General features: G+C 53.4%; 1 protein-coding gene across 1 annotated transcript in view; it reads right to left on the minus strand.

Annotated features, from left to right (window-relative positions):
• Positions 1-4696, minus strand: part of MGAT5B (alpha-1,6-mannosylglycoprotein 6-beta-N-acetylglucosaminyltransferase B) — a 38560-nt gene extending 33864 nt beyond the window's left edge. The window contains exons 1-2 of the mRNA XM_072351995.1: positions 4513-4696; positions 1927-2039 (exon numbers count right to left, since the gene is read on the minus strand). Of these exons, the coding sequence (XP_072208096.1) occupies positions 1927-2039; positions 4513-4580 (181 nt within the window). The 5' untranslated portion in view covers positions 4581-4696. The remainder of the gene's footprint in view (positions 1-1926; positions 2040-4512) is intronic.
• Positions 4697-12073: the final 7377 nt, after the last annotated feature.

Here is a 12073-nt window from a genome sequence, read left to right on the forward strand (position 1 = left end):
ATCAAAACAAAGGAACCTCTGTCTGTGTTTATTTGGCAGCAGGATTAGGATAAAAATACCACACATTCCTCGAGGTTTTTATTTATCTTTAAGACGCAAAGCCTCCGCTGCATCAAATCACTGAGCAGAGAACTCATCTGAGCAACAATTTCTGGCACACACACACACAGAGATTGGGCTGGAGAGAGTCTCCTAGGAGGAGATTCACATATAAAAATAAAATTAAAAACGGGATTAACTTCCAGGCTGTGACATGATCCATTTCTCCTTTTCATGCTCCTGCCTTCTATCCATCTTCATTTTGGTTTTGATTGGCTGCCCGCTCAGCTCAGATGCTGAGAAAGCTCTGGGCAAGGCTGTGGCATTTCCATAAGCTCTCCTCAGAGCACAGTTTGGATAAATGCACATCGAGCCAATAGCTGAGTTGGGATTGCAGCACCCGAGGGGTCAGGGGAAGCAAGAACAGCCCCGGTGTGGCTTTGAAACCAGCACTGCAATGAACGGTCACTGCTTATCCACGGCCAACAGGAGGCCTCCCATGGAGGTGCTGGGCAGGCCGGCACCACAGCACTGTCAGCCCCTCATACACCTGGTGGGATGCATTAAGTGAGGACACAGCAGCTGCAAGGCAAGGAGGTCTGCAGGGAGAACCCCGTGAGCAGAGCCTCGCTGGCCCCAAACTGCACCTGCTGCATTAGTGAGGCAGCTCACACCCAGAACAGATGGGAAAGGACGCTGCCAGCTTGCACTGCAAAATTAATTAGTTAATAATGAATGATGCTCAAAGGGAGCCATTAAACCCAATGCATCAATGAGCCCCTTGCTCAGACAGCACGCAGAGGACCTTGCAATGCTCAGACCCTGTCCCAAAACGCACACATCTGCGCACACACCCAGCGATGCTTCTGCACCCAGCAGTCCTGAGCCCATAGGGCTCCATGTAAATGCTGGCCCTCTTCCCACAATTACTGACATTAGCAGCTAATCAGCCCAGCCAAATTAACCTGCTCCTTTGAGCTCGTCTTCAGACCAGCACAGTGCACTTAACAGCAACGATAACAACCAGTGATATTTCTTGGGTTTCCTTGGGATCCATAACACATGTTAATTAAATGCCCGTTTGTTATTCAAATTGATCTACTGAGATGTCACAGCTCTAAGAAGCAGCGAACCCATCCGTGTGCCCCTCACCCCATCCTACAGGCACTCAGTGCTCCCCTAGCACAGCTCAGTGTCCCTCCATGGGGCCTGGAGGGAATCAAGGTCTGCACCCCAAGCAGAGCACAGTCGAAACTCCAATCCAGGCACCAGTCTGTGCTTTACACGGACCTTTCCAACCTCACAGAGCTTCAACCCCCATTTATCCCCATGGCACTGGTGAGGTTGGCCAATGTGCACCATCCCTCCAGGTTTCTCAGTCCCCACATAGGATGTGCCCTCTTGTCCCAGATGCTGTGTTAGACAAGGAGCAGACCAAACCTTTCCAAACAAGGGACACAGCAGCAGCCAAATCCAAACACAGCAGTACCTGCCTTAACCAGTGCTACAAACCAGAGGGGCTCCAGAAATTAGGAAAGGAAATGAAATCCAGCCCCAGGACTGCGCTAGTGAATGCAAAGACACCAAGGGCAGGAGGCAGCGGACTCAGATTTGGGTTAAATAGGTGACTAAAATAAGGATGGGAAAAGTTATCCCACCAGAAAACGGGACGTTGGCCTTTTGCTGTCATTTGGCCCCAGCTTCATGGAAGTCCTTTAGGGTGGACCCGGGGACTTTGGCAGGTTTCTGGGAGCTTTGGCTGCTGCTGACATCACAGTCTGTGCCACGCTCAGCTCTGCAGCAATATATCCCCCTGGGTTGGGACATTCTGCATCCCCAGCTTGACCAGGCCACAGGTGGGCTGTGAGGCCATGGCGAGGTGCTTACCTTCAGTTCGGATGGTGAAGGGTGAATCCCCGAGGCGCTTGGCTGAGAACTGCCCTCCCAGCGACGTCATTAAGAAGCACAGAGTAAAAAATCCAATGCCCAGCACAAATATCCTGCAAGGAAGAAAGCAAAGCCATAAGGAGGGGTGCGGAGCTGCCTCTTGCCTCCAACCATGGCCTTATTGAATGGGAGGAGCCCCAAGATGCTCCTACCCAACCCCTTGGCAGCAAAAATGGTGCATTTTAGCCCAAAACACCTTGTGAAGTCACTTTGACCTGCTAGCAGGGTCTGAGTAGGAAAGCTCAGCCAAAGCAGGAACCACTCAGCAAACAAAACTCAGGCACAGGGAGAGCTGATCCCTCCAAGAGAGGTAGAACTGCCTAAAATCCCTATGTAGACACTGCAGGAACCTCTTGTTTGGGTGGCTCCTTAAAGCCTCACAGCTGATCCCACTCTCCATTCTCACCCTGTTGACACTACCTTCATCGTTACCCAAGACCTTGATTGTGCATTTTAATCTTCATGGTTACAACCTGGCGAGGAGTGGTGGTTAAACTCTGGGAAGAAAGAGAGGAAGAGAAAGACTGGGAGATCCTCACTCCAGCATCTCATTAGGAGACAAAATCTGCTTGATTTTGATTGGATTACAGAGACAGCAGGGGGGAGATACAAGAAGGATCAGATCCTAACTGAATTAAGGTTCCCAGTGCAGGAGCAGACCCAGCCCAGCATTTCTACCTTAAAGGGTACAAATTCCTTTGTTCAGACAATGAACACCATGAAGGAGATATAAACGAGGTGCAGATCTTCCATATTGCCCAATGGACGGGCTGGGACTTCGGTTCCCCAAATTAAGTCTCATTTGCTGAATGCCACAGTGCTCCAATGACCAAATGGCATCTATCCCACACGCTGCCTCTGCCTGCCACCAACATCACCTCCAGTTCATCACCACGGTGCTCCAACCGTGCGAGTTCTGCTGCCAGGTCCCTCTGCACACCCACCCTCTTCCCAACCCCATGAGAAATCTATGCCCAAATCCAGCACTGCCCCAAAGCAAACAGCTGGTGCTGCTGAGACCAAAGCGAGAGCCATCCCTAAGCAGCCCCACAGCCTGCTCACACCCTCACTTGCTCTCTTCCCCTTTCCACTTGCTGCAGGCACTTTCACAGCTCGGGGTTGTTTGCATCGCTTTGCTAAGTGTGACCGGGGTTGTTTGCATCGCTTTGCTAAGTGTGACTGGAGTGTGATTTACGACTGTTTTGGTGCAAAGGGTCAGGTTTCCTCCTCGCTGTTTGCTGATGGCACCGCTGCCAGGAACCCACACCGAGCAGGAACCGCACTACAGGTCTCTGCTGAGCAGCCAGCAAGCACCCGAATTGAAGGACCTGTCCCAGTTGCCACCATGGCAGTACATCTGACTGGGCTGCACTGGTTGCAGAGCACAAAACAGCCCAGGGCATGCAGGTGGGACCACGCAGGTGCTGTGCTCTGCGCACCAGGGTTCCTGCCCCAGGAGCCATGCCCACAGCGCTGGGTATGGGGGCAGGGATTCTCAGCCGATCCCTTCCAGTTGGGGACTTCAGACTCACCTGGGAACGCAAACAGCCGCTACTAAAGGGCTGCACGTGTCCTTCCCACCTCCTGTGGTTGCACACTCACAGCCCCGAAAGCTCTGCCCCTTTCCCGAGCTCAGAGCCAAGGGGACCCCCATTCCCTCGCCATGACCTTGGCTGTGTCCCAACGGCTCCCCAGGGTGCTGCTGTGGGATCCAGCCCCGAGAAGGGCTGCGGGCAGGCGGTGAGGAGCCATACATCTCCAAACGCGAGCACAGCTCCGGCCCCACAACCTGCTGCGGGGGCCGAATAAAAAGGCAGCGGTCAGATACCTCTGCCGATCCCCGGGCTCAACCCGCACCACATTGTGCATCACACTGTGCACCCCCCCTCGAACACACACAGCTTCCCCTCCCGCGGTCATTTCGATCCCTTTCCCTTAGAAAAAGACCGAGCAATTACCGGTGCCTCCCATGTGGCTCAGGTCTGAGAGCAACAAAGCGAATCTCCGGTGCGAGAGGGATGGAGAGTAAAGGGATGGAGAGGGAGAACCAAGGCACGGAAACATCGAATGTAAAACGATAATAATAAATCTAAATTAAAAGCAATAAGAGGACCGAGCCGTGCTGGCACGGTTAGCAGCCCCAGCGCTGCCTCCGGCTCAGGTGTGGGATTCCACATCCCCAGCAGCACCCGCGGATTTAATCCGAAGGATCCAACTCCCCTGCGAGCACCGACATCGCTGAGGAAGGTGAGCAGAGCCACACGCAGCCCTGCAATGAACCCCCGGAAGGTATCGCCGTGACTGGCAGCCAGCGCTGACCTGCCGGCAAACTTGCTTGGGCTCCCGATGTCTCCATCTGGGGCCAACCCGTATGCAAGACAACATGAGAATCATAATAAATAAAATGAATAAAATGAAAATCATAATAAATAATAAAAATAAAAATAAACCCCGGCCCTCTTTCTATCCCGGAGGAATAAGCAAGATGTGGAAGAACCAACGAAGAGAATAAAACCCCAACTTTACCTAAAGGGTCTCAAGGTGACGAGACATCTCCTGACCATTATCTTGCCATCCGCGTTGACTGTGATCATCGTTCAAAGTTGCGGGGCCAGCGGGGATGGGGGCGGCCCCCGCACTCCCCCCCCCCACCGCCCCCCCACCCGGCGCCGCGGCAGCGTGCGGGGCTCAGCGGGGCCGCATGGCGCGGTGCGGGGCGCGGAGCATCCGCCACCACCGCCCCCCACCCACCCCCTCCCCCCCCAAAGGCGCCCGCCCTACCCGCTGCCCATCCCGGGGCCGCTCAGCTCCGCGCAGCCCCGCGGGCAGCTCCGCGCTCCGCCCCGCACCGCTCCGCCCCGAGCCGCGCAAGGTGCGCGGGCACGGCGTGCCATCTAGCGGCTGTTCGGATGGGTTTCGGGGGGAGGGAGGGGGAGAGAAGGATATTTCTTAATGTATTTATTTCTGCGTTTCTTTCTTTTATAACGTCTTAGCCCGAATTTAGGTGATATTGTGGCTTCGGGAAGGGAGCGGAGGGGTGGTCGTGGAGTGTGGATGCTGCGGGGTGAGCGTGGTTTTGAGGGACGGGGGGAAGGATGCGCGTCCCTCCAGGTGGCAGATGGCAGCCCCAGGGATGGGGAGCACAGCGGTGCAGGCAGCAGCATCACCCCGCAGCCAGGCTGGAGCTCGGTGCTGTCTGATTTCGGGGTTACAAGGAGCCAGGTGAGCCCCACTCCTGAGGAAGAAGGCTGTGCTCTGACAGCACCGACCCGGGGCTGTGCTGCCCTTTAGAGACGTTTTCCTTCTGGGGGCTCACAGTGATATCCCACAATGCAGCTTCCAGCCTCCCCGTGCAGCCCCGAGCAACCAGGCCCGAGGCAGGGCAGCATCCTGCACAAAGAAAAGCCATGGGAGCTGAGATAGGAGAAGCGACTGCTGAGCTCAGCAAAGGTCCTCCCAGCTCGCACAGCGGGGAGGGGACAAAGGTGACAAGCACAAAAAGCACTTCGGGATTAAGGGATGCACACAGAGCCTGTGGGTGCCCCTCTCCAGCCCCCAGCAGTGCAGACCCCGGGCACTGATTCCTGCATCAAGGGTGATGATGCCACCCTACCTGATGACCTACATTGGGGTTGATTTAAGTCAGCAGCGCTCCAGGTAGCGAATGCTGCAACAGCAGCAGGCAGAGCAAGCTCGCAGACAGAAGACAGCTGGAAATTCTCCATGAAACAGCACTTTTCTGCTGAGGAGAAGTAAGGAGAGGGAAAAAAAACCCAGCCACCCAAGCCTGCCTGGCTGGGTGCTGTAAATACAGAAGGGTTTTTGTGCTCATCCACACTCTTTTTTTGTGGACAGGGAATGAGCCACACTTGTGCTGAGCAGTCAATGGAGCAGCCAAATCAGTGCCTCCCGTGTGCAGCTGAGGGGAAAGCAGCATCCCACCCCAAAGGTGCAGAGCAGGGGACTGTGAGGGCTGCAGGCAAAACAGAATGAAATGCAGACGTCTGGTCCTGCAATCTCTGTGTTCCAAGCTTCTCTTCTGGCTCCAGCCAGCACATTAAATGGCATCTGTCCATTAACCTGCATGGGAGCACGATGTTGTATCAACCCCGTTTAACAACGTGCAAAACCCCATCAGTGCAGTGATGAGCAGGGAACCCTGACCTGCAGGTGCAGTGGGAGGGCACAGAGCCTGCTGCTCTGCTCATGCAGATGTACCTCACCCTGCAGGGCACTGAGCAAGGCCGTGCTGGGAGAATTGCTCAGGCAGGAGGAAAGGCATTGCCCACACACACAGCCCAGCAGGGTGCAAGGGAGAAACTGCATTTACAGCAGTGCCCAGGGAACACAAAGCTCATTCAGCACAAGGGAGCACACAAATCTTGCAGCTGATATCCTGCGTGGCTTCGGAGGCAATAAACCTCACTCTTCCAAGAGCCCTTTGGATGTGACACGGCCACAGCCCAGCAAGAGCCATCCCTGCTGATGCAGGATGTGTCCCCATGGTGGGAATGTGGCACCCTCATCCCTGAGGAGCAGCACAGCAGCAGCCTGTCCCTTCCCCCTGCTGCTGCCTGGAACAAAAGCTTAATTAACTCCAGCCCGTTGTCTGCTTGGAGTGATAAATCTCAAACCCGAGAATGGTAATCATGCAGTGAATCATCTTCTATGGAGGCTGAGGAGCGCTGGCCCCCAAAAATCAATATGCTGAAGTTCTATGTACGTCTACACGTGTATGTTTGTTATTATTTTGAAGCATATGAATTGGGCGGCAGCAGGGAAAGGAGAGGAACAGTTCAGCAGCCGTGCACTTTCTGCTCCAGCTCCTGGGAAGCCTGAGGCCTCACTGCACACCCAGCTCCCCAAGATGCTGAGAGAACAAGAGTCAGGAAGGGACTATGCCAGCAAAACCTCCACCCCAGCACCCAAGTTGGGACACAGCCTGGTCAGCACAAAGCACGGCATCCCACAGCTCCCATCAGTACGAGGTAACCTCAGCACAGCCCTGCATGGGGAATTTGGAATGCAACCACCCTTCCTTGCCCACCAGCACAGTCCTTCCCTTCCATCAGCTGCTAATGCACTCGGAGCTCAGGAAAACAGAGCGAAGGATCGCTCCTTGCATCCCCACAGGATGATGTGTTTTGAGAGCAGAAGGGAAGCTGAATTTCTCTTATTCCTCTTGGAGAAGGGAATTAGTGTATTTTTCTTACGGTGTTAATTACAGACAGCATTGACTCTGGCTTAATCAAGGGGAAAACATGAAAACAAAAGGTGAAAGGAAGGCCACCACCAGCGGTCACTTCCTGACTGCTCTGCTGCAAAGGAAGATGCCCAGAGGGAACAAAAGGAGGTGCACAGTGGAGCCCCGAGGTGCACACACATCACTGCAGAGCACTGCTGGAGCCTCATTTACCCCTGAGACAGCAGGGACACCTCACGGCCACGGCAGCTCTGAGAAGACCCCAGCAGGAGGTGCATGAAAGGGGGAAAGATGCTGTGCCCCATCCCCAGGGGAAGAAGGCATCCTCCTTTGGGTGAGCTTGGTTGAGGCTTAGCATATATATCCATTCCCCATCTCAAAAACCATCCCACAGCCTGAATTCCCTCTCCAAATGAAGCCCCCAGGATCAGGCTTAAAGCAGGGCTCTCTGCTTTCCCATTTTGGAAGCAAGAAGCAGAAGACACAGAGCCCAACCCGTGCTGGGGCTGCTGGATGCCCTCAGTGCAGCACACCCTGCACTTCTATTGCATTTCCCCCTGCAAACCTTCACAGCCCTGAGCCCTCCCACACCCCAACGGCTGTGCAGAGAAATGGCCATTCAGAGCAATGGGGAGCCCCATCCCCGCCAAAGGGCATCCAGAATCACCCAGCAAATCATCCACTGACCAATCCGAATCACGAAGCAGCAAATGGGGAAGCCCCAAGCAACGGGCTGGCAGCACAGAGCGATAAAAACAAACCTATAACCAAAACCTGCACGAAGAAAAATGTTCCCTTTTCACGTACGACGAGCGGAGATCATTCTAGATTTTTATGATGATGATTTTAGAAGGGAAATAAGCATATTTCAATCCAGTCAAGAGTGAAATTGAGTTTAGCAACAAAGCGATTTCTATTAGCAGAGACCCAGGGGAAAAATAAAATAAAATAAAATGAAATAAAATGAAATAAAATTCAGATGAATCGAAAACTCAGAGAGAGAAATGCACCAGACAACGTGAAATCGGGAGCTCCAAGAGGCTTTGCTTTGCTTTGCTGCTGACCACCAAAGCTCATAATGATGGGCGCTGTTGCTCTGCTCTCTGTGCTTGGCTGTGCCGTGTGGAAGGGCTTTGGGCTGCTTTGTTCCTCACATTGAGTCGCTCCTGCTGCACATGTAGGTTGTTGGGTTAAAAACTGGAAGTGTGAACGGCCATAAAGTGTCAGATCCAGGAGCAATTACACTGTCCTAAATCTTTATGGGCTTTAAAGATGAACTCCAACGGGCAGCTCCGCTTGTTTCTCCTCGGGAGGAGTCAGGACTTTAATATGGAGATAAATTGATATCGATCACAGCATGTATGATTAAATGGGCTTTTTTTGGACCATTTCCTTTAATTTTTCTTTCCTTTCGCTGCTCTTTTCCTACAGACAAGCCGATGGCATCGAGCAGCTGCAGGTGTCAGCACTTGGGTCAGCAGGTAGGATGGCACAGAGCCCACGGGCAATGTCCCAGTGAAAAGCAGTCCCAATCCCTTTGAAGCCAATGGGGCAGCTGGGCTGAGCTGGAAGGACCCCAAGACAGCAGCTCCTACAGCATCCATGAGGATGGATGAAGATCCAACAGGAGCAGCAGCCAACCCTCAATTCACCCCCCAACACCTGCAATGAGACTCTTGCAATTACCGCTTTGTCTCCTCGGTGCTGGTAAATAATTCAGGCAAACTCCTCTTTCTTTTTTTTGCTTTTGTTTTCATTTTAATTAATCCACGTAGAATTTGGCCCTCCGAATGCAATCACAGCAGCGCAGGAACAGCAGGTAGAGAATCTCATTACCCAGCTTACCAGCCAGATCCTGCAACCATTATTAATAGAGACTTCACCGCATGGGGAATTAATAAAACCTGATGGTGAGGGGGAAGGGAAATGCTTCTCCTGAAGCACGTCACACTCTGCCTTGTCCCAGGGATAAGGCAGTGCTGGGGATGCTGCGCTCCATGGAGCTCCATCATGTTCCCAACAGCACTTTCTGGGCTCCCCATCCCCTCCAAGCCCATCTTCCTTTGGCTGCCATCACCATGCATGGGCTGGGAAAAGCCTCAAGAGCCAAAGTAAGACAAGATCAGGAGGGACATCCTCACATGTCACTGCTGCTGGTGGGATGCAGCGTCCCAACACACAACCCCACACACGAAGGAACAGTCAGAACTGCTCCAGCGGCTTTGCAGAGCTATGAGCACCCCAAGGTCCCAACCCAAGAGAGACAGTTGGGATCAGCCCCATGCCCATAACTCAGTGCTCAGCTCTTTCTCCTGAACTGAGGTGCAATTCATAGGATCATTAATGGTCCAAGGTCATCTCATCCAACCATCAACCCATCAGCACCCTCTGGACACAAATATGCAGGGACCTACACACAAAAGCAGCAGCTGGTAGAACCTGGAGGAAGAAGTATGGAGTTAGGACTTCTTCCCAGATACCCCATTGCTGCAGTGCTGCACCAGAGAGGACGCTCCAATGAACATTCCCAGAGATGCCCAAGAAATGGGCAACTGGCCTAGGGAAAATGCCCCAGGTCCCATACTGGGCACTGCAGAGAGACCCTGGGAGAACCAACATGCTCAGGTCTCAGTTTCTGCAGGACTATTGGGACTCCCATCAGGCTCCCAGGTGTTGTAGAAGGAAGGCAGGTGACACCCCATCCTGTCCTAGAAAATGTGGCCACCAATCCCCTCTCCTAGCAATCCCCGGGTTCACTTCAGCTCAGGGCTTTTTTTTTTGCCTTCATCAGCCACGCTTAGGCAAACAGCAGTACATCAATAAGCAGCTCTAATTAGAGGTGCTAATAGCGCTGGGAGCTCGGGGAAGGAGCAGCAAGGGAGGAGGGAGAGCGGTCTGCAGGCTGAGGAGGAGCAGGAGATGCAGCACGCCCAGGATTTGCCTGTTCTAAATGCAGGGAGCCACTCACGCCCAGCACGGAGACAACTGAGCTGCAGGAGCCCACGTGAAATTACTGAGGAAATATCCCCCGTGCTGACTATCTTGAATTATTTATGCAAATGTTATTATGCATTCATACTTTATGGAAGCCTTGCAAAGCCGGGATCCTGCTTGTTCACAACTCCTTTCCAGAAAGATCTCGAGCTGTAAGAGTGGGGACACAAAGGGGGCAGGTTGCACCTCAGGGAACTCACCTTCCTGCAGCACGGAGCAGCAGTGGGATGGCAATGTTCATGGGGCACCTGACCCTACAAAACCAGGCTGCAGAGCCCCACGCAGGGAGCCATGTACGGCATGGGTCCTGCAACACCATCCCCTCTGCCCAGCACAGTGATGCCAAACAAACCAAGTGGACAAGGATTTTCTCTGCACCATGCAACTTCCCAGCACCACGCTCTGATTTTGGGGCAGCACCTTCACCTGCTGCAGTCTCCATCACTGTATCCCTGGAAACTGGAGCTGGAAGGAGGTGACTTGGCTCCCTCTGCAAGAAGGGGGAAGAGGAGCAGTATGGCTCCTGCTCCAGGGATGGAGATTGCTCCTGCAGCACCCCATGTGCAGTGCCCCTTCCAGGAGATCACAGAGGCTGTTGAGGATGAAGAGGAACAAAGGGAATACTCAGGGAGGTACTCAGGCTGTGCTGCTGGCCAGTAGAGCAGGTGTTCAAGATCACTGGAGCTCCTCATGGTTCCAGCATCCCTGTTCCCTGCACCCCATGGGGTCACCCCACACCCCAGAAGGTCCACCAGCTCTGCCTCCCCACCGCCACACTCTGATCCGAGTTCTTATTTCTTTACCTTTGGAGGCACGCCAGGAAAGGCTCACCCAGGCCAGGCTGTCTGTGCCTCTGCTGATTGCATATGTTTTAATTACAGAGCCCTGCCAAACACAGAGGCCGGAAACTCGAGCTCCAGTGAGACGCAGCGGGGCAATGAAGACACACGGACTGAGCCATGCTTTGTTGTGCTGCTCAGTGCCTCGTTTATCACTCACCAACCACACAGGCACAGCAAGCCCACCAGCTCTGGGCAGGGAGAGAGCAATACCCCTCACAGGCTGGCATTCATCAGGCTTAGCCTGAGAGGATGGGGCGGCATCAAGCAACTTGGAGATGCAAAGGCAAGCCTGGGGACTCAGCACCGGGCTTCCTCTGGGAGCTTGCATCACTATCAGTTAGCACAGCACTGGTGATTTATTAGGAGAGCTGCTATCTGCGACAGCTGTGAGCCATAAGGCTGTAGGAGCAGCATCTGCTCCAGCAGGGGAGGGTTGTAAAGAGCACAGGGTGATTTATGGGGGGAAAGCTGTTGTTTCAGCACAGGGCATGACCCTTCCTGGCATGAGCTACCCTGGTTGAGACCTGCCCTCAAGCATGAAGGGTGATGAGCAGTGCTTAGGGGATGGAGCACCTCTCTGCAGCCAGGATGCGATGCCTACCTCTGGGATTGCCATCTCTGCACGAGGCCACTGAGCCCCAAGGGCTGGCAGCTGCTCCCCTGGGCTTCTTCAGGACACAGAGCAACACCTGAATGCTACAGCTGGCTGTTCAGAAAGTACCTTTGATTAAGGGCTGTAAGGATGCTGCCCACACAGAGCATCCTCCCGTCCCAACCCTATAGTTGCACACAGGGCTGCTCCTCTGGAACAGGGCTCCTCCAGGCAGAACAAAAATGAGTCTTAATGTTTTCTAAGGACACAGTTCTTCCTTTAGAATTACTTCTTGCTTTTTATCTGGAGCCCAATGTGTGGTACCCAAACACAAGGAGGGGGGATAAAACTGCAGGTCTATTAAAAATGATGAAAGACACCTTGACAGCGTCCCTTTAATGTAATTAAAAACCCATTTAAAGGCGTGCCAAATGTTTACTAATTAAATGAGCGCTT

The sequence above is a fragment of the Excalfactoria chinensis genome, chromosome 17, assembly GCF_039878825.1.
Source record: "Excalfactoria chinensis isolate bCotChi1 chromosome 17, bCotChi1.hap2, whole genome shotgun sequence".
NCBI classification, from domain to species: domain Eukaryota; kingdom Metazoa; phylum Chordata; class Aves; order Galliformes; family Phasianidae; genus Excalfactoria; species Excalfactoria chinensis.